General features: G+C 38.3%; 1 protein-coding gene across 2 annotated transcripts; it reads left to right on the plus strand.

The window, feature by feature from the left end:
- The first annotated feature begins 1,286 nt into the window (after nucleotides 1-1,286).
- Nucleotides 1,287-12,221, plus strand: LOC129924816 (tachykinin-like peptides receptor 86C). 2 transcript variants are annotated; one of them, XM_056022104.1, is made up of 3 exons: nucleotides 1,287-1,515; nucleotides 7,988-8,369; nucleotides 11,143-12,221. In XM_056022104.1, the coding sequence occupies exon 3, from the start codon at nucleotides 11,145-11,147 to the stop codon at nucleotides 12,213-12,215; it is 1,071 nt and encodes a 356-aa protein (XP_055878079.1). In that variant the 5' UTR covers nucleotides 1,287-1,515; nucleotides 7,988-8,369; nucleotides 11,143-11,144; the 3' UTR covers nucleotides 12,216-12,221. The 2 variants fall into 2 exon arrangements, 1 of the variants encoding a protein (XP_055878079.1); XR_008776753.1 differs by lacking the exons at nucleotides 7,988-8,369; nucleotides 11,143-12,221 and adding an exon at nucleotides 5,473-5,711.
- The last annotated feature ends 10,434 nt before the right edge of the window (nucleotides 12,222-22,655 follow it).

Raw genomic sequence — 22,655 nt, forward strand, 5'->3', positions numbered from 1 at the left:
GTCTCTATTCTGCCCTCCCTTAAATCCGGCCCTGCTGCGATAGTTTACAATCAAAGCAAAAGGTCCTGCCTGCTAACTCTTGTCTGAATACATCCGACGTGAACATTTCCGATATGATTTTATAGTTTTAGACTTGAAACAAAGAGACAGAAACATTATGTGTTTCTTTTCATGCTCATACTGAGGATGGACGAACAAAGATAGACTTGAATGATAAATAGCAATGCCTAGATTTAATCTTGAATGATTAATAGCAATGCCTAGAATTAATCTTGAATGATTAATAGCAATGCCTAGAATTAATCTTGAATGATAAATAGCAATGCCTAGAATTAATCTTGAATGATAAATAGCAATGCCTAGAATTAATCTTGAATGATAAATAGCAATGCCTAGAACTAATCTTGAATGATTAATAGCAATGCCTAGATTTAATCTTGAATGATAAATAGCAATGCCTAGAACTAATCTTGAATGATTAATAGCAATGCCTAGAATTAATCTTGAATGATAAATAGCAATGCCTAGAATTAATCTTGAATGATAAATAGCAATGCCTAGAATTAATCTTGTTTTAAGATGCACACATAACTGAAATTGGGTTATATGCCGAAATTTCGTAAGACAAAGTAGCGCTGACTAAATTGTGTATTTAAAATAGCGCCGACAAAAAAAAAGCGACTGTATGTCCTATCAAATATGCCTTAGAGTCTATATCTAAAAATCATATTTATCTGGAGGCAGCAGAGGTTTGAATTCTGAGTTTTCATTCTCCCTCGGGGAGGGGGAACTCGTTAGCTTTAGGTGGCAACCAACCCTTTGTCCTACACGTTAAGCTCCTAAACGTTATCACCTACAGCACCTCAGGGGTGAGATGGGGCTAAACAATTTTTGTCAAGGACAAATGAAATATTGAAGTTAAATGTTTTCTTGGAGGTTCAGCGAGGGCCGATTTAAATTATTCCGTGAGCGGATTCCAGCGGTGGTTGATTTTGAAACCAATACGATGCCAATTCCACTCATTCTCATCGTATGACCTCAAAACCATCCATTCGAAGTTTTTTTTTGTTTTTTTGTTATCTGATTGAAAGTCTAACCAACAATAGTACAAAAGAGTTTGTGTTTTCTGTCAAGAACTTGATACCAGCTCTTGGTGGCTAGAGTGGTTCTCACTCCTTTAAAATATAGGCCTACTTATGTATTATTATGACTCTAAGTTGCGCACTTTCATTAGGTGCGAGACTGTGCACCATGAGACACAGGACAGAGACGCAAAAGGATAGAGGAATTAAGATGGCCGATGATTAGAGATGAAAACAAGGACGCTTCTGATGTGATTAGTGTGGCTCTAGATCTAGTTTCTTTTTGATTACTAAACATTCTATTTTATTATTTTATAATCATTTTCTAGAGTTTATTTGTCTAAGTTACAGCAACTGGTGTCAGATAGTGGGATCCTCAACGAAAGGGGAGAGGAAGGCCCATGTACAAGATATTGAACGATTCCATTTTCTGGTAAATCAACATAAGTTTTGGTTTTGGTAGATTAACGTTTTAATACTGGATGTATAAAGCTAATATCAGAGATGACGATAAAGTAATGAAACACAATAATCAAGAATTGTATCAATTATTAAATCAAACTCCGGACACAAATGTGTATTTGAAATTGATATATTGATATAGAACTAGGTGTAAACCATCAACATTGATAATAATTAAAAAGAAGTGAGTTAATGTTTATTAATATATCAAGTTAGCCTACCTATCATTCGACAATAGGGACTATAATATGTAAAAAAAAAAAATAGTAATAATACTAATATAAAGTGTTCTCTTTAATCTATGTGATTACGGAAATAGAATATGGTAATTCCTGAGACATTAATACTTGGCTACTGTCTTGCGCGGGTGAAGTTTTCGTTTTGTGTTTAATAGTTGTGTTTTAATGTATAGGAAGTAGTTGGTTTTTGGTGCGTGTAGTTATTATTAGTATAGCTTTTATATAGCGCTACTTTCATGCTTATAGCATGCTCAGAGCGCTTTTGGTCCAATCTCATTTGTGGACCAGTGGAGAGGAGGGGTATCTAGGAGTTGCTGCCTTTAGGCGCTCAGGTGTTGAACCTTAAGCCCCTTCTAGGTAGCCAAGCCAAGCCAGGTTCAAGCGCACTTGGCCTCTCGACCACGCTTCCCACGTTGTCTAGAATATTGTGTGTGTGTGTTTACGTCATCCTTAGTTCCCGCAAGAGAGAGAGAGAGCTTCTTTTGTGAGCTGATTGACTGTTTCCCAGTTTTAAGGGTACGTAAGTACGTAGGTTTATTAAGTAGGCTGATCTTTCGGTACGGGTGTCGCTATTGAAAAGTTCTTTGTTGTAGCGGCATCGCTAGATCTAGGTTTACTTTTCGTTTCAGGGTGTTAGGTTAGGGGGCTATGGGGAAGAGTGTCGCCTTTCCGCCCTTGGAGCCGTGTCTTTAGCTAGCACTGTTTGAGGTGTATGAAGTTGCTGTTCTGTAGGGCACCGAGATGGAGTGTGGCGTGTGGAAGGTGTGTTATTGTTATTTGAACAATTATTAATGTCCTGGTTCACCACCGTGAGATTGATACATATGAAATATCTTGTTACTTTACAATTATCAATTATTATTAAACATTGTTCGTTTTGATCGATTGTTGTATGATCGATGATTTAGTTCGATCTTATCTTCGATGACATTTATTCGTATTCAATTTATAGTTCGTTGTTCATATGCTAGAATTTTTTTTTTTGGTTTACACTGTTCAGGTGGGGGGAGGGGGGGACCCGGGAACTTAATGCAAGTAAAGTAAGCAGCATACCCTCCACTTGCCCCTGTCACGTTGTTTGGACAAGTATCTTTTGTTTTCCCCCAGCTCTGTTTAGTTTTTTTCCTCTACTCGTATTACTTGGGGCGAGAGAGCCTTGTAGTTTTTGTTTGGAATTGTTTTTGCTACGTCACAAAGTCCGGTGACATTTATTGGTTATTCGTTGTCCTGAGGCAGTTCACCCTCTGAATTTAGTTGAAACGGACGGCGTGTTGGTCCGTAAAAGATTATTAGTCTGTATTAGTTTCTTGGACTCGTAAAATGTTTTACATGTTTCGGATGTTCCTTCAGAGTTGAAGATAGTTTACTTCCTAGTCCAAACCTCCCGCAGGACGTCGGGGGATGGGAGCGGGCAGGGTTTGAACCCTCTACCGTCGATAAATCCGAACGACAGTCCAGCGCGCAAACCGCACGACCATGCAGCCATCCAACTTGTATTATTCAGTAAGATTGTTGGACCCTTGTTTAGGGTGAGTTACTTTGTGGTGATATCTCTTATTGTATGTTATATAAGGTTGTCGTTGATTCTAGTTTTGGAATAGAGGTTGAATTGTGTGTTATCTCGTTTATAATGTGCCAGTGTTGGAGGTGTATGTACTGAGCTCGATCCTAAGCCAGTGTTGGAGTTGTATGTACTGAGCTCGAGTCTATGCCAGTGTTGGAGTTGTATGTACTGAGCTCGAGTCTATGCCAGTGTTGGAGTTGTATGTACTGAGCTGGAGTCTATGCCAGTGTTGGAGTTGTTTGTACTGAGCTGGAGTCTATGCCAGTGTTGGAGTTGTTTGTACTGAGCTCAAGTCTATGCCAGTGTTGGAGTTGTATGTACTGAGCTCGATTCTATGCCAGTGTGGGCGTCGCTTGTCGTCTCCGAAATATATTTTACAGTCTTTAGTGCCATTGTCAGATTGGCAATCGTCGACGGCGTTGAGTGTCAGGGCCGTTACACATCAGTTGGTATCATTTGGGATCAGCTGAGGTCTAACTTTATTATTGCCGATGTTGGCAGTATTGTGACGTCAGTGGTTCAGCGTCTGGTTGACTACAAAATCACGGTGACAAGTGGCAGCAGTGGCAAGGTGCTTATATGAATTACCGAATAATATCTATTTATATATGTTATGTATATATTATCTATTCATCATTTTTTCATTCTCATGGTACATATACATCTATCAGTATCTTACAATTAAATTCATGTTTTTTTTGTTATTTAAACTATCCACATAGTTGGTTACTCTATGTATGACTGTGTGTGAGTGATGTTCCTGTCAGGTTGAACCCCGGGACCTTCATTGTGTACAGCTTTTCAACAACACAAATAATTCCTAAACCTGACAGCCCCCCCCCCCCCCCCGATAGCTACGATGTACTTCTCTGTCTGTCTGTCTGTCTGTCTGTCTCACCAGCACAGATCCTGGATCCAACGTCACAGTCTGCGCTGTAGCCTACTAGTCAGTGGCGTAGCATTCTTGGCGCAAAGGGCTTCAATGAAGCCGGGCCCACGACCGATAGGGGCTCAGAGCTGTGGCGTAACAACCATGGCGCGAAGGAGCTCATGACGCTTGGGCCCATGACTCATGGCCAGTTAGGGCCCACATTAGAACTTAGGTAGAACAATTTTTTTTATCATTTGAAACACTTTTAAGTGGTTTAACTCTGTTATGAAGTTATAAAAAACATTGACTTTTAAGACACTATTACTTATATACAGTCCTAACTGAATAAAATGTTATGACATAATTACTTATTTAAGAAAAAAGGTAAGATCTTTACATTGGAATGTCTATACATTTAGATTACTCATTTTTTTGTTACACACAAAATATGTCTTATTAGTTGGAGGGGGGCCCACCAAGATGTTCTTGAACCAGGGCAAACGGATACCTTACTACGCCACTGCTTAGACCCCCCCCCCGCCCTAAATAAAATTATTAAACAGCGAAAAAAAATTACACAATGTATTAAAAACCTAGTGTACTCTAAAAGCGACATGTGGTAAAGTTTCTCTATTTCTTCTCTAAAAATCTGTTTTGAAACCTGTGCAGGGCCCCCACCAATCGGAGGCCTTTGGCTGCTCCCCATTTCGCTTATGCTTAAGGTCGGCCTTGCCTTGAAATTTACTATTTAAAAAAATGAAGAAACAATAAAGCAACATTAGTAACATTTAACTGTTGATATGTGGAGGCGCGTCGGGCGAAGGGGTAGAGCACTTAGCTTTTGAGCAGAGAGCTCCCGATAAAGAATTTTAGGATCCTTAAGCCACCTCTGAGTTCACCCAGGTCTAATGGGTACCTGACTTAGGCCACCACTGAGTCCACCCAGGTCTAATGGGTACCTGACTTGGACCACCTCTGAGTCCACCCAGGTCTAATGGGTACCTGACTTGGACCACCTCTGAGTCCACCCAGGTCTAATGGGTACCTGACTTAGGCCACCCCTGAGTCCACCCAGCTCTAATGGGTACCTCACTCTAGTAGGGAAAAAGTAAAGGCGATATGTTGTTGTGCTAGCCACATGACACTTTTGCTAACCGTGGGTCACAGATACAGATGATCTATAGACCGCAAGATGTGAGTAGGGTACTTTACTTTTCACTTACATGAAATGTTGTTGTTTTTTTTACGATGTAGTTTCAATTGTAAACAATGTCAAAGATGTCACTGTTGAAGCTCTGTCTTTCTCTCGGTGCTTCTGATGCGCACCATCGCTCGAGTCCGCACGAGACAAGAACAGGGCTGTAGAGAAAGACTTCACTTCTGCTGGATATGGCCGCTGAAAAGGAACCTGTACACAATGACAGCGGAGAGAGTTCAACGTGTGTGTGTTTCATCTGATATTAAAACTGTGTCCTCCTGTTTTCTTGTTGTAGAGTTGCTTGCTCTGATTAATTATTGAAATGGTATAATTTCTTTCATTGATTCATGTGTTTCCATCGATATTAAATAGTCGTGCAAATTTTCAATTTCACCCTAGAATGAGACGTGTAAATAAAAAAAAAACCTGTAAAAAAAAATCGTGACAGACAGACTGACAGAGCTAAAAAAAAGCTTTGTTAAAAAAAGTTTGAGCTACAAGCACAAAAATCGTAGAAAATTCATTTTTAATGTTTCTGTACAGTCCACGAAATCTTTCATATAGTTTCTGAATTGAGCAAAATCTAATTTATGAACACTTGCTATTTTCTGTACACTAGATACAACAAATAAATAATTATACTTTGTTATTTTTAATAGATAAAAATCTCCGATTCGGTTGTTTTAAATCTGCTAAAATAATGATACATAGTTATACTGGGAAGCGTGGTCGAGAGGCCAAGTGTGCTTAGCTTGGCTACCTAGAAGGGGGCTCGAGGTTCGACACCCGACTCGGACAGAGTTGTGTTTACTGAGCGCCTAAAGGCAGCACGGAAAACCAACTCCTACATACCCCCTCCCCCCCCCCCCCCCCCACTGGTCCACAAATGAGATTGGACCAAAGCGCTCTGAGCATGCTATAAGCATGAAAGTAGCGCTACATAAAAGCTATAATATATTTATTATGTTAATTAACAAAAAACAAATATTTAAAAAAATACCACTTTTAAAAAAATCAATTGTCATACACTATTGACTAGCTTTCCATATAAGTCAACACAAAACATATAAAAAAAATACTTTAAAAAAAACAAACTGTATATTACATGTAATAGTATGAAATAGTTTCAAAACCTAATGTAGGCTAACTACATTTGTAATGGATCTAGACTTCCAATAAAAATTCAATGCCATTAGACATATTTTTAACAATTGTTCTTGTTTAGCTCAATTTCATACTTTTAGAGTTCTAATACACTTTGATCCTATCGCTTCTTTGGACCAGTTGGAAAAGAAAGGGAGGAGGGAGGAGAAAATGTGTGAATGTTGCCTTGATCGCTTTTTAAATGCCTTTATAAAAAAGTTGAAAGACCTGAATTCGAAATCGAGGGCTTAAGCCTCGTCAAGCCAACGCTCTAATATCCGCTGTGCCAGGGGAGGGAACAGATTTATCATTGTTGGTCTGGATCTATTAAAAATGTAATTACATGCCAATTTTTTAAATATTTTCTTGTTTAAGGATTGATTTTCTATAGATAGTTAATTATTCTAGTAGTGTCAGAAGCTACTAATTCTGCATCTGCCAGTTGTGAGATTTGATACATGAAGTTACTAAATGAAAACTGCTCGATCAGACATGGGCTATAGAACAGAAAAGATCTGAAGTGGGTAGATCTATATTCTGTCTAGTTATGTAGTCACTGTACAGGTTTGTCTACCTTTTCAATAACCTTAGCCTGTAACTAGCACATGGTCAATTACTCAATTTAACCCTTTCATATCTATTTATCGCTTCCAAAAAAAGTCAAACACATTCATATTTCAACTACCAAACTGGAGAACAATATTGGCTTCAGTATAAGAAAAAGTCAGTAAAATAATCTGCTGTGGGCTCTTGTGTATAGCAATAAAAACTGGTGTGCTATGTTGTTACAGTTCGTACGATTTTAACAAAAATTATAATATGCGAGCATCAATAGTCAATTTTCAAGGTCTAGACTCTTTTTTCTCTAAAAACAAAAACAACTCGCCACCAGACGTGAAGAAAGAAAAAGCCTCTCTCTTTAGCCACGAAACAAAAAGCCACGCACACAATCAACATGGCCGCCAAACACAAACTGTGAAGTCATAAGTCAGGCTGTCTCTCCTGGAATCAGATTCGATCACTTTGTTGCTTTAGACCCGCTTAAATCTGTGATTTCTTCTCAAGAGGACACTGCAAGAAATAGGGTTAATAAGATATTGTGCGAACATCAATGCTCGTGTTAATAAAAACTAATTGATGGTTTCACGTAGCAGATGTCAATTGTGTCTGAAAAAATATGTACTTAGGGACGAAGCAAAGACCTGGAAATTACTGACTGTCTGTCTGACTGTCTGTTATTTTTAGTTAATGACATGATGTTTCACTTTTAGAATTTACTATTAGCTTTTTTTTAATTTATTGCTCTTAATACGACACAATTAAAAGGTTAAAAAAATATAACTGTTGTAGCAAAAAAAAAAATTATTAATTTTGTAATTTGTTGCTCAATTATCAAGACTAATGATACGTTTAAAATAATAATTTCAGATAAATATCTGGTTGTCATGTACTACTTATAATAAGACACGGCTTCTCAGATAACAGCAGAAAGAAATATGATACTGACTTCTTTAAAATAGAAGTCTCTCGTTCAACCCCTCAGTGATCAGTCTAATGGAGAGTTAGTTGCTGAAACTTCGGAGCGATACACTCTGATTTTACAAAGAGATCACGTGACTCACTACAAACGAATCATCAAATGATCATCTTTATCTTTATATTATTATCATCTGTCCATTAACGTCCATCGTTGGGCCGCTGCGACAGTTTACGTAACCAAATCCTTCAACATTTCCCGGTCACCAGCTGTTCATAGCAGGATATCAAGAGAGAGGCCGGTCCAGTCTTTGATGTTGTCCAGCCAGCTTTAGTAAGTAGTTATGTTCCCCTTTCAGACCTTGTGGTCTAGAAGACATATGATGTCAAGGTCATATGTGTGGAGGGCAGATGTAGAGGGCAGATGATGTCAAGGTCATATGTTTCTCTGTCCTACGATTAACGAGGGTGTCATCTGGCTCCTTGCGGGAAAGAGGGCAGATGATGTCAAGGTCATATGTTTCTGTGACCTACGGTTAACGAGGGTGTCATATGGCACCTTGTGGTCTATAGGGGAGATGATATCAAGGTCATATGTGTGGAGGGCAGATGTAGAGGGCAGATGATGTCAAGGTCATATGTTTCTGTGGCCTACGGTTAACGAAGGTGTCATATGGCACCTTGTGGTCTATAGGGGAGATGCTGTCACGGCCATATGTTTCTGTGGTCTACGGTTAGAGAGGGTGTCATATGGCCAGCACAGCGACAACCCGCCTTTACTTTCCCCACATAATGTCAGTTACCCATTAGAGCTGGGTGGGACTCAGAGGCGCCCAAAGATCCAGCCAGTTTTACCAAAGTCTAAAACTGAAAAAAAAAAAAGATAATGAAATGGACGCGTGTTAGTGTGAGAGGTATCGCAATGTAGTCATCTACTACACAGACTACAATTTTACGAAATGAAGTGTTCTTAACGAGCAGGCACTAGAATACAAATGCAATCCTGGTATCAAGTCAAACTGTTATATGACAAATTAAAGATACAATCCTAGTATCAAGTCCAACTGTTATATGACAAATTAAAGATACTTTACCTAGCATAGAAATAGAGGTATTTCATCCTCTTGGACTTAGCAGTGCAATGTTTGTAGGGAATCCACAAATGTCATTGGACTGGATGTATTGCTGGCATTTGTTTGGTACCTTCAAGATAAAGGTACTACTTACTTTATTTGCGTATTCCTGTGAAGCCCCCAGAGGAAAGCATAGGGCCGCAACTACAACTCTCCTATGTACTCTGCTTTGGCTGCTATTCTTTATGTGCTCCCGTGACATTCTAGTATTATCAGATATACGTATTAAAGAAGGTAAACTCTAGTGTGCATATTTAAATGCACATACTACTAGTGTTATTGTTAATTGTATTCATGATTACATTAACAAGTACAGGAGAAGTGTATTACTATCATGCTTTATAGTGTTATTTTATTGAATAGAGAGTATGTTAGTTTTGTTAGACAAATATATTGTGTATAGTTTTAGCGACGGTAAAAGTAGTGACGTAGAAAGAGAGACTAATGACGTAGCGAACAAGAAAGCAACATGGCGATAGTACAGAAGTAGTTTACTGTGAATAAATAAATAAAAGGTCTCATTTTATACAAGTTAAAGTCGTTATTAAGTCTATTGTTAACTTGTAACGTTCTGTGCCAAATGTGAAGTAATAATTAGTAATATATAAGTGAAGTCAGATAGCCTACAAGATTGGCCCACAACAATAGGAAGAGGGAAATCTTTTGTATCTGGGATATAGAAAGAAGCTATAAAAGCTGTCAGCAGTCGTTGTACTTGTTGTTTCATGCACACTGTCACTACGTTGCTTGAAGAGACTTGGGATATATCTCCTCACTTCATCTGACATGCGGATTCGGAGGTTCAAAGTCTAAGGAAGATATTTTAAAAAGTAGGTAAAAGTTCCCCTTTCAGACCTTATGGTCTGTATGGCAGATGATGTAATGGTAATCTGTTTCTGTGGCATACGGTCAACTAGGGTGTCATGTAGCCAGCACAACGAGCAACCGCATTGACTTTTCCCCAACAAATATCAGGCACCCATTAGAGCTGGGTGGACTCAGAGGCTTCCAAAGATCTGGAAATAAAAAAAAAACACAGTCTTTACCAGGATTCGAACCTGGGACCCCAGGTTCGGAAGCCAAGCGCTTTACCACTCAACCACCGCGTCTCCTGGATGTATTAACTCTTTCTCTCCGTAATTTTTAACCACATTCTGGTGGAATCAACGTTGGTATCGTCTGTTAGGAGTGAAATAGTTAATTTCGGGAGTTTTTGGGAAGGTTGCTTTGGGTTTTTATAGCAGTCTCAGGCGGAATAACTAACATCAGTGTTAGTACAGAGTTACGTTTCCTGCTAGTCCGATAGCGCTTCTGCTAAAAACTTTAAAGTACATTCTAATAAACAAATTGTATCTTTATCAGTAAAAATAGCATTAACTCTTTCTCTCCGTTATTATTTAACACGTTCTGTTGGAATCAACGTTGTAATCGTCAGTTAGGAGAGAAAGAGTTAAGCTTTTCTTTTTTTTTTTACATTAATTAACATTTAAATATAATTTTTTTTTCAGAACAGTTTATTCTACAATTCGCAAAAAAATTTGCACTTTGGTAATTGAAGTGGTAGTTGCCTCCATTGCAACTATACGACACAAGAAGGACTCACAAATCGGGATTGATATCAACTTCATTTACAATTCTGCAAACCAGAAGAGTAAAGTTTTCCCTTTTAGCCCTTGCAATATCTGGGGCAGATGACGTTAAGGGTCATCTGTTTTTATGGCCAAAGGTTAACGAGCAGGGTGTCATGTGGTCACAACGAGCAACGACTTTACTTTCCCCAACTTGAAGTCAGGTACCCATTAGAGTTGGTTAGACTCAGGGGCGCCCTAAAAATCCCTAACATTCAAAATCCCAGTCTATTTATCGAGATTCCCAGGTTCGGAAGACAAGCGCTTAACCACTCATTTTTTCTAGAGTTGTAAAATATTTTTATAGCCAAAGAAATTTTTCTTGTTCAATCTAATTCCATTTCAGGGATGGATTCTGTGGTCAACTACACACAACTTTGTAACAAGTCTCTTAATCTCAACGTCTCGTCAAGTTCGTGTGCAAGAGAACTGCCCACCAATGGTGACACAGAAATCCTCGGTTACTATGATTCTCTTATATTTCTCATCGTCAACCGGATAGCTCTCACTACTGTGCTAGGCATGACGGGAACGGCGTCCAACGTCCTCAATATGTGTGTGTTTCTGAAACAAGGTCTACACGTCACGATAAACATTAATTTCTTCGCGGTGGCCGTTGTCGATCTGGTCAAATCAATCAACTATTTGTGGATGACCGTGTGTGTGAACCCTAATATCGATACTTTGGACGTGCCCTTTGTATTTGGCGATATCTTATATTTAGTGAACGGATGGATTAGCGCAAGCCTTTCAAAAGTATCGATATTTATCACAGGATTTATGACCGTCCACAGGTATATGTCTGTATTGAAACCTTTGACAGTCAAGAGAATGTTCACCCCTCTGAGAACATCTGTCGTTCTATTTTTCATCTTTCTACTGAATGGTATTATAGTTATACCGCTCTGTTTGTCTTTCTATATGGAATACAGATTCTACCCGAGAAAAAATCGCACGATGTTAGGGCTTGTCATTAGAAGCAATAGCGAAGAAACCCAGGCGATGGTATTTACTATACATGCAGTCCTCTACGACACCTCTCTTACAATGGTCATTATATTTACAGTACTGCTTATAGTCCAACTAAACCAACAGTCCAGATGGAGACAGAATACGATGACCAAGAACCAGCACCAAGCAATTTCCAAGAAGGACAAGAAGTTGTCAAAACTTGTCTCCCTTTTAGCGGTACTTCAAAATGTGTTTTTCTTTCCCACTGTCTTGGTGTCAATCTTCACAGCTATCAGGCCAGATTTTAGCGTCTCTGGGAAGCAGGCAAATTTATTTCAAGCCGTCTGGTCATTTCTGTTTTTGTTTGGTACTTGCGGCGCGAATGTGAATGTATTTATTTATTACAATATGAGCTCTCAGTATAGGAAGATATTTCAAAGTATGTTGTGTTTTAGTCGAAAAGTTTAGTAATAAAAAAAAATGCATAAATCTGTGAATCTGGGTCGTCCATTTTATTTCAGCGTTTTTGTTTGTTTTTATATTGATAAAGTAAAAATTTGTAAAGTTTCCCTTTTGTGTGATCAGGGCAGATGATGTTAAGGTCATCTGTTTCTTTGGCTAACTGTTAACGAGCAGGGTGTCATGTGTCCAGCACAATGACCAATCGAATTTACTTTCCCCATCTAAAGTCAGGTGAACAATAGAATTGGGCGGCCTCAATGGCGCTCTTTCGAAATTCAGAATCTGAGTCTCCCAGAGATTCGAACCCAGGACATCAGGTTTGAAACTCAAGCGCTTAACCACTTATCCACTGATAGCGTCTCTTTATATTGTTTTACCTTTATCTTATGCGCTAAAGGTTTTTAAAGATGTGTTCCATTGGCTGGACTACAAAATGTAAAGGGAACTATGTAAGCGTCATAGACGCCTGTGATTGGCTTAATATTTATATAGCTTAAATATTAAATAGATTGATATTTCATTTCTGAATTAATATTCATTAGTAAGAACATGTTTATAGTGCTGAGATTTCGTTAATGTTACTTATCAATAAATTCTATTTTTAGAACCAAAGGGAAATAACAGTGACTTACGTTTATTCACATGTAATATCAAGTAGTTTTGACATTGTCTTACCTACTGCGTTCGAATAGATTAGTCCCTCCCACATAATGGCAGGATGTTCAGCTCTATCGGAATCTGCCTACCTAGGTCGCCATAACCAAGTTGCAAAGTTAATGCATCAGCACTTGGCTTTGACACACAATTGGATCGGTAAGGATACTCCGACTTATTATTACAAAAACACACCATAAGAGGTTCTTGAGTCTACGGATCATATACTGTACTGGGATAGGCCTATTTTGACTGACAAAACGGTTGATTTTAATCGCACTGATCTGCTGCTCATCGATAAAAAAGAAAAGGCCGCTACCATTATTGACATCGCCGTACCACTATCTCATAATTTAAAAACAAAACTGAGTTGGAAAAACAACGTAAATATGGGAATCTAGACTTGGAGATTAAGAGTTTATGAAAATTATCTAAAACAACAATATACCCCATTGTCATATCAACCGCGGGGATAATAACAAATGACATCACAGACACCTTCAGGAACATTCTCGTTGCCTGTCAGAGGGCGGTACTTCTGCCACATCACCAGAAAATTCCTCAGTGGAAACTGATAAAGGGACTACGATGAATTTTGTTTTCCTTTAACGAAACTCGACCCTGGAAGCGCCAGAGAATGAATACTCGTTCTTTTCTAACATAATAATAATAATAAATAATAATTTTTATTATCCATAATGAAATTTATCTTACAGTCTGTGCATTACACCTAACAAAACATTATAACTACAGAATAACAAAATATACATTCACACCAGACTCACTCATAATTTACATATGAAATGCTTATATCACATAGTTTAATTTTATATAATGCTATGATTCCCGGTGGGACAAAAAAGTTTTTGTTTCTGTTAGTCTTTGCTATTAGTGTCTTGTAGCTCTTTTGTGATGGTAAAATTACAAAATGCTGACCCAAAGGGTGATTTTTTATTTCTAGAATCTTTTACCTTTCTTATGAATGTTTGCCTCAAACCACTGCCCAAATTGGGGTTTGTCTTTGCCAATGATTTTACTAGCAATTAGGATTCTATAAAGTTTATTTTTAGTTTTAATGTTCTGATTGCCATACCAAGCAGTGATATTAAAACGTTAAGCATTGCAGATGTGAGCGTGATAAAACATTACCATGGCCTTTTTGCTAACATTAAATGAGGATACATTTCAAAGTAAGGGCAATCTTTGCCGACCTTTTTTTTACTGATATAATCTTCTTACTACTGCATCGGCCCCCTGGGGGAGCTTACCTTTGTCAGGAACACATTCATATTTTCTTTCTCTGATTCGGTCGTTTTTAAAATGTAGAGGTTTTTTTTTCCAATTAAATAAATAAATAAAAATAAGGCATGTCTTCGAGTCAGAAGGTTAATGAGGGGTGATGTACTTCAAGTGGCTATGCTGTCCCAACAGCGACCTACATATTTTGCCACATCCAGCGCAGACCTACACTCTCATTTCTATTCTGCCTTGGATAACATCAAGGACGCTGTGCCTCAAAATTGTTATTGTGTGACAATTGTTATTATTATTACAGCTTTTATATAGCGCTACTTTCATGCTTATAGCGTGCTCAGAGCGCATTTGGTCCAATCTCATTTGCGGACCAGTGGGGGGGGGGGGGAGGGGGTATCTAGGAGTAGGTTTTCCGTGCTGCCTTTAGGCGCTCAGTAAACACAGCTCTGCCCAAGTCGGGTGTCGAACCTCGAGCCCCCTTCTAGGTAGCCATGCCAAGCCAAGAGTTGAAGTGCACTTGGCCTCTCAACCACGCTTACCACAATACATCTAGTCAACTACGAATAAAATCACTGGTGATTGAACAAAGTCATCAGCATGACTAAATTCCCCCATGAAGTAAATGCAATTAGAAATCAAGTTTGGAAATTTAATAGAACTTTTCTCTGTCTAATATTTTACTTCTCATTATCAACCACTCATGAATCGCCTCGTGAGAGTATAATTTCTGGCAGCTTGAAATGTCATTGTCCTAATTACACACAAGAATTCACAAGATATCCCTTCAAAGTTTTGTCAGGACGTGGCAATGGTCCATTAGATCAAGTTTTCCCTCAGTTTTGATGGCATGATTGGGCATTTTTTTTAGATCATGAATCTGTGGTGTCAGAAGCTAGAAATCCGGCATCTGCCAACTGTGAACTAGCACAAGAAGTTAAAAAACTGGACGACCAGACATTTATTATAGAAAATAAAAATAACAAAACAAATAAAAAACCTCTAAAGAAATATTTCAAGAAGGTAGATCTATATTCCAGACAAAATTGTTCAGTGCTTCAGTGCATTTGGCTGTATCACCTAAAGAAGTAATTTGTTCACTTTAGCCCTTCACCCCCGTAAGAACACAAATCACTTTAAAAGCAATCTTTTACTAAGAAAATGAATGACATTGCTTGCTTCAGTAAGTATACGGATGACTGCTTGGTCGTGCGGTTTGCGCACTGATCTGGACTGTCTGGACCTATCGATGGTTCCTGGTTCCAACCCTGCTCGCTCCCATCCCACGTCGTCAAGCGGGAGGTTTGTACTTGGAAGTAAATTATCTTCAGCTTTGAAAGAACATCCGAAATATGTCAAACATTTTGCAAACAAACATAAGTCAAAGTAAATTGTGTATTTACAAGTTGGGGAAAAAATGATGTTCCGTTGTGATTGAGTTCGTTCGACATCAACACTATTTAATGGGCGCTTCCGTGGCCAGTCTATATTTAATGGGCGCTTCCGTGGCCAGTCTATATTTAATGGGCGCTTCCGTGGCCAGTCTATATTTAATGGGCGCTTCCGTGGCCAGTCTATATTTAATGGGCGCTTCCGTGGCCAGTCTATATTTAATGGGCGCTTCCGTGGCCAGTCTATATTTAATGGGCGCTTCCGTGGCCAGTCTATATTTAATGGGCGCTTCCGTGGCCAGTCTATATTTAATGGGCGCTTCCGTGGCCAGTCTATATTTAATGGGCGCTTCCGTGGCCAGTCTATATTTAATGGGCGCTTCCGTGGCCAGTCTATATTTAATGGGCGCTTCCGTGGCCAGTCTATATTTAATGGGCGCTTCCGTGGCCAGTCTATATTTAATGGGGGCTTCCGTGGCCAGTCTATATTTAATGGGGGCTTCCGTGGCCAGTCTAAACAGTTTTGTAGCTAAATACAAAAAACAACTCGCCACCAAACATATTGAAAGAAAAAGCCTCTCTCTGTAGCCACGAAACACAAAGCCACGCCCACAAGCAACATGGCCGCCAGTCGGAGACGGCAAACTACTATGCGAGTCTGGTTAGCTCATTTTATAGCTCTGGAAAAGCAAATTTATATTGGTGTTTTTTTTTTTTTAATACACCGTGAGACAACGGTTATCAGCTGTGGTGCGATGCCTGATAATTGTCAAAATAATGGATTAATAGGTTCCATATGTTGATAGGTCATTAGTGTGACTTTTGACTATAAAAAAAATATATGTATTTAGGGACAAAGCCAAGACCAGGAAATTACTGACGTGGCGACTATTGTTGTAGTTAATAACACGATGCTTCTCTTTTTCTGGATTTTTCTATAATCTTATTAATCATTATACGAGACAGGAAAATGTCACAATTATTTTTATAGTTTGTTTGTCGTTCAATTTTCATGACCAAACACTAATGATAACTTTAAAATAATAATTACAGATGACTATTTGTTTATCGTATATTATGTCAAGACAAGACTACTACTTAAATAAGTAGAAAAAGGGGTGATATTATACGGGAAGGGCGAGCCGGGAATGATCGACAGAGCACTCCATCAGAGAAAGACAATCACATTCAAAGGAAAAGGTAAGATGAAAAGTCTCGTCTCTGGTATACAGAAAGAAGCCACAAAAGACATGATTAGTCTTTGTCATTGGATATTCGTAGATAAATATCATGTTTGAATGGAGAGTGAAATAAATTTATCATAGCAAGTTAAATGTATGACAATTCGTTACAGCTTGTTTGTTTCGATAAACGACTTCCATACGTTTTACTTGCATCTATTTTTTTTAACCATTTTCCAGACTTACACGTAAAGTTTAAATGTATTATTAATTAATTTTAATGTATTCTCAATTGTAAGTATTGCATGTTACGATTGTGTAATAAAAATACAATTCATTGACTCTAATTACCAACAAGCGAAATAAAAGAAAAAATAAAAGAAACTTTAAATTAAATAGTTTTTAATTCCTTGTTTGAGATACCAAAAGTAATTTATTACCAATAGTTAATAAATTCATTGGTAATTTTTTTAAATTGATTCTTGTATTGTCAGGTAAAAGAAATAAGTGCACACAATTTCAGCTGATCCGAGATTGGGTTGTCGGAAAAGTAACGTGCACCAAACAGACAGACAGACAGACAGACAAAGTTGATCTATACTTTGTAATTATATTTTATCAGCCATGAAATAACAAGCGACAAACATTCCCTACCTTCAACGCGTATACAGGTCACTTAAGCAGAACGTCTGCACGAGCCCATTCAGGATACGTCAAATCTAACCAGATTTTATTCTGAGAGTTAACAACGAAGGTTGCTTTGTTTGGTTTTTTTTAAACTTGTGTTACAATTAATGAATCTCAATGTCTGATGGAATAACAACAAAACGCCCTTGGGGGCCCTACTAGTTCTAAGAAATATTGATTGGCTCTTGTTGTGGGCTAATCTAATCTGACTTCGACTATGTAGGCCAGGGGTGGAGTGGGTGTCAAATCCTACCCGGGCATTTCTATGCAATTCGGCCCACAAATTGTTGGCCACATGATTGCTTTAGATAATTGTTAGACTTTAAATTGTAAAAGCTGTCTTAAAATAATTTACTGGCATTCATGAGACCCTTTCGCTGGCCCTACCTGCCCAATTGGGTAACCGGCCCACCGGGCATTTGTCCGAATGCCCATATAGCCAGTCCGCCCCTGATGTAGGCCTATCATTTATTACGTAACATTAGCCACAGAACATTACAAGTTGAATATAGTTGATAACAACATTCAGTTCTATAAAATGAAACTTTATTAACCACTGGGAAATCCGTCCAGTCTTCCTAAAACGTCGCTATATCTAATTGCTATTCAACTACTATTCAAAACACAACCTAGTTCTAACATAACGCCATGTTGGTCTCTCGTTCGCCTAAGTCTACTACGTCATTAGTCTTGTCTTACTACGTCACTACTTTTACCGTCGCTAAACACTATACACAATATATTTGTCTAACAAAACTAACCTACTCTCTAAACTAGTACATTACACTCTGCACGTGAGATTAATAACCACCTTCACCTATCCCTTAGTATGTTTGACCTCTGGGAAACCACACAAGATCTGTTGACCGTCTTTCTTCATTCCTGTCTTTTGCCTTTGATAAAATTTCCTTCAATGACAGGCCAGTCTATTCTTTTATGTTGTCCTCCCATCGTTTTCTCTGTCTGCCTCTTCTTCTTTGTCCTGGTTCTGTTCCGTGAATGAAGGTCTGTGCGAACCCTAAAGACCTTGTAATATGACCATAGAGTTTTAGTTTGGTTTCTTTTACAATAGTTATCAGGTCATCGTGGTGCCCGATCGCTGTATAACCCTGTCTCTAATCTCTTCGTTTTGTGATGAATTCTTTGTATAAGATTAATATCAACAGATACACATTTTTGTATCGAGTTCTGAGATTATTATTATCTCTAAACAGTTAGTAATTTGTTTAACTTTTTAACTTAATTCCATTGCAGTATGGATTATTTCGTCAGTTATCCACAACGTTGTAACGATTCTCTTAATAATCTCAACGCCTCTTCGAGTTCATGTGCAAGAAAAGTGTCCACAAACGGTGACACTGAAGTCCTCGGTTACTACGATTCTCTTATTTTTGTCATCGTGAACCGGATAGCTCTCACTGCAGTGCTAGGCATGACGGGAACGGCGTCCAACGTCATCAATTTGTGTGTATTTCTGAAACAAGGTCTACACGTCACGATAAACATTAACTTCTTCATGCTGGCGGCTGTCGATTTGATTAGATCAGTCAACTACTTGTGGCAGAGCGTGTGTTTGAACCCGAAAATTGAAACTTTGGAAGTTCCGTTTGTGTTTGCTGATATCCAATATTTAGTGAACGGCTGGGTTAGTGCAAGTCTATCTAGAGTGTCAATATTTATCACAGGCTTTACGACTGCCCACAGGTATATGTCTGTATTGAAACCATTGACCGTGAAGAGAATCTTCACTCCTATGAGAACTTCACTAGTTCTGTTGTTCATCTTTCTACTGAATAGCATTATAGTTATACCGCTCTGTTTGTCTTTCTATTTAGAATACAGATTCTACCCGAATAGAAATCGTACAATGCTAGGACTTGCTATAAGAAGCAATAGCGAAGAAGCCCAGGGAATGGTGTTCACTGTCCATGCAGCGCTTTTTGACATCTCACTTACAGCTGTCATCTTATTCACAGTACTGCTTATAGTCCAAATAAACCAACAGTCCAGGTGGAGACAGAACATAATGACAAAGAACCAGCACCAAGCAATTTCCAAGAAAGACAAGAAGTTGTCAAAACTTGTCTCCCTTTTAGCGATACTTCAAAATGTGTTTTTCTTACCTTCTGTGATTTTTTCAATTTTCACAGCTATCAGGTCAGATTTCAGCGTCTCGGGGAAGCAAGCGAATTTATTTAATGCGATCTGGTCATTCATGTTTTTATTAGGTGTTTGTGGCGCAAATGTGAACATTTTTATCTACTACAAGATGAGTAGTCAGTATAGGAAGATAGCCCGGAGTATGTTTTCTTGTTGTCGAAAACAATGATAAATATGTGAGCGTAGAAACATTCTAGAATAGTGGTGAAGGAGTGCCTTTGAAAGATACATGCTCTTTGGATCTTTATGGAGCTTGTTTGCTTAAAGCTACCAGCTGTCTGTTAACCAAAGATTAGTTGAATATATAAATATGTAAAACATAAAATATATACAGCTTGCATTCTGCTCATATCTGCAATAGCACTAAAACAGCTAATCGAATTTAATTCATCTTCTGTTTTCCTTTCGAATTAGGATATTTTGGGTATTTGGCACATCGACACAATTTAGGCCATGTCGTGCCCATAATTCCTCAATGGTTATCCCCCTTTATAGCTCTAATTAGAAAAGAGAATGTCACCATGTTATTTTAGATGGGCATGGGGGACATAGGTTTCATTTTATTATGATATATTGTAGGCGTTATCAGGATAAATACTTGCATGTTCATACATCTCTCATAAAGAGGGAATAACACTTGATGTAGCAGACTCATATAATATGTTTAATATATACAATAATAACACCACATTGGAAACATGATACATAATCCAAGAATAATCAGTAATAATCCTTTATAGAAGTACTAGACAAATATAGTAATAACTTAGTAATTGGTACAAGTCTCAACTAACTCTTTAGGGAATCTGGTCGAGAGGCTAATTATTCTTGAACTTGGCTTGGCTCGGCTACCTATGAAGGGGGCTCGAGGTTCTACACCAGACTCGAGTAGTGTTTACTTAGCGCCTAAAGGCAGCACGGAAGGCTCTCCCAGACATCCCTCCCCTACTGGTCCACATATGAGATTGGACCATGACTCTCTGAGCATGCTTTAAGCATGAAGGTAGCGCTATATAAAAGCTGTAATTTATTTCTAACAACTCTATTGTGACTGCTTACAATAACTGGCTTCTACTAACTCCTATGTATTCTGACTGTTCCTTACTGGCTGTTCCTTACTGACTGTTCCTTATTGACTGTCCTTGCTGACTGTTCTTACTGACTGTTCCTTACTGACGGTTCCTTACTGAATGTTCCTTTCTGACTGTTCCTTACTGGCTGTTCCTTACTGACTGTCCTTACTGACTGTCCTTGCTGACTGTTCCTTACTGAGTGTTCCTTACTGAGTGTTCCTTACTGACTGTTCCTTACTGACTGTTCCTTACTGACTGTTCCTTACTGGCTGTTCCTTACTGGCTGTTCCTTACTGACTATTCCTTACTGACTGTTCCTTACTGGCTGTTCCTTACTGGCTGTTCCTTACTGACTGTTCCTTACTGACTATTCCTTACTGACTGTTCCTTACTGGCTGTTCCTTACTGGCTGTTCCTTACTGACTGTTCCTTACTGACTTTTCCTTACTGGCTGTTCCTTACTGACTGTTCCTTACTGAAAGTTATCAATTAACTGCCTAGCTTCGGTCTAAAAGTGTTCAGAAGCATGAGTTGTAAATGACACTCAAAATATTAAAAAAAAAAGGGTATCTACTGTATGGTACCAACTATCAGGGGGTGACACAGATTCTACTCTATTAAAAATCGTACAATGTTTGGGGCTTGCTATTGGAGGCCACAGGTAGGAAATCCAGGAGATGGTTTTCACAATACATGCGGCACTCTCCGCAATTCTCTCACCAGCAGCAATATTGACTATCGGAGTTTATTTATGTGCTGATAGATGTAATCAATGTATAGGTAGTTAAGTATAATTTTAATTGCACTAATCGTATGTTGATTTTGAGAAGCTCTTTTTTCTTTTGCTTTATAATTAAATTAATCCGTATTTTTAGCCTGACACACACACACATAATATGCAGACACAATCGTACAGTAAGTAATAAACTATGTGAATGATGATTTAAAATAAAAATATAAATTTAATACTATGATATCTACACAATGATATTGACATGAATGACAATTCTAATTACCTAATTGCGTAATATTTTTTTTATGTAAAAAAAAAAACTCTAACTACACCACTGTTTAATAACTACAATGTCAAGACACAAACATTGACATAAACAAGATCACCTGATCCACAACTAGCTCCAACCAAGACCATTTGTTATAGAAGGCCTCACTACTGACCTGCAACGTCTCAAACTATGGGCAGTTTAGACCAGTAGCTCGTTGCCACTTCACAGGTCGTACCAACGTAGCAACGATCTCTTGGTCTAAACGGCCCACATGTTGTGACGTTGCAGGTCAGTGTTTAGGCCTTCCGTGACGAATGGCCTCGCTCCAACGATTCTTTACTGTAACAAGATACTTCAGAAACTGTTCAGGAACATCAACTCTGACTATGGGGATCAAGGACTGCCGTGAACTTCAGAATTTCAATACTGGCAACGATGACGACTACAATGTCAAGGGAAATAACAGTGCCGACATTATAGGCCTATACCTCACGTTGAAATGGGTAACGCCAACACTGAAACCCTATAGAAATAAACACAAGGCTCTAACCTCTATTCTAAAACTATAAATGCAAACGAATCAGCATAAACTAAATACCATCTACAAATTGTTGTATATCTACGATAAGCACTCAACAAAAGGAGTTAATAATAGACGATATATTTATTTACAGCTAATATAAACAAACAGGTATATGCTAAGCTATCAATTCCTCGAGAGTCTTAAGTTGAACCAGTTCCTTTTCTATCTAAATACCAGTACAGACCACCGACACACTTCCCAGTGACGCCCCAGGTCCTCAACACAGTTCACAGATAGCACAATGGACAGATCTTGAGCCAAAACATATGCTGATCTAGATCAGGTCCTTTTAAAGTACAGTGCTCTACAAAGTCTAATGCTACAGTTTTTACTTGTCATATCTTATTCACATCTTTAAAAAAAAATAATAATTTCCGTAAACAAAAAAATCCTTTAGTTAGATCTTTTATAACTATGGTGTGGCACTAAAGTTCACGCGATAACATGAAAAACTACTTATTA

The sequence above is a fragment of the Biomphalaria glabrata genome, chromosome 2 (genome assembly GCF_947242115.1).
Source record: "Biomphalaria glabrata chromosome 2, xgBioGlab47.1, whole genome shotgun sequence".
In the NCBI taxonomy this organism is placed as follows: domain Eukaryota; kingdom Metazoa; phylum Mollusca; class Gastropoda; family Planorbidae; genus Biomphalaria; species Biomphalaria glabrata.

What these genes read in the sequence shown, in the direction of transcription:
- LOC129924816 (XM_056022104.1), top strand. Translation starts at nt 11,145, where the DNA reads ATGGATTCTGTGGTCAACTACACACAACTTTGTAACAAGTCTCTTAAT.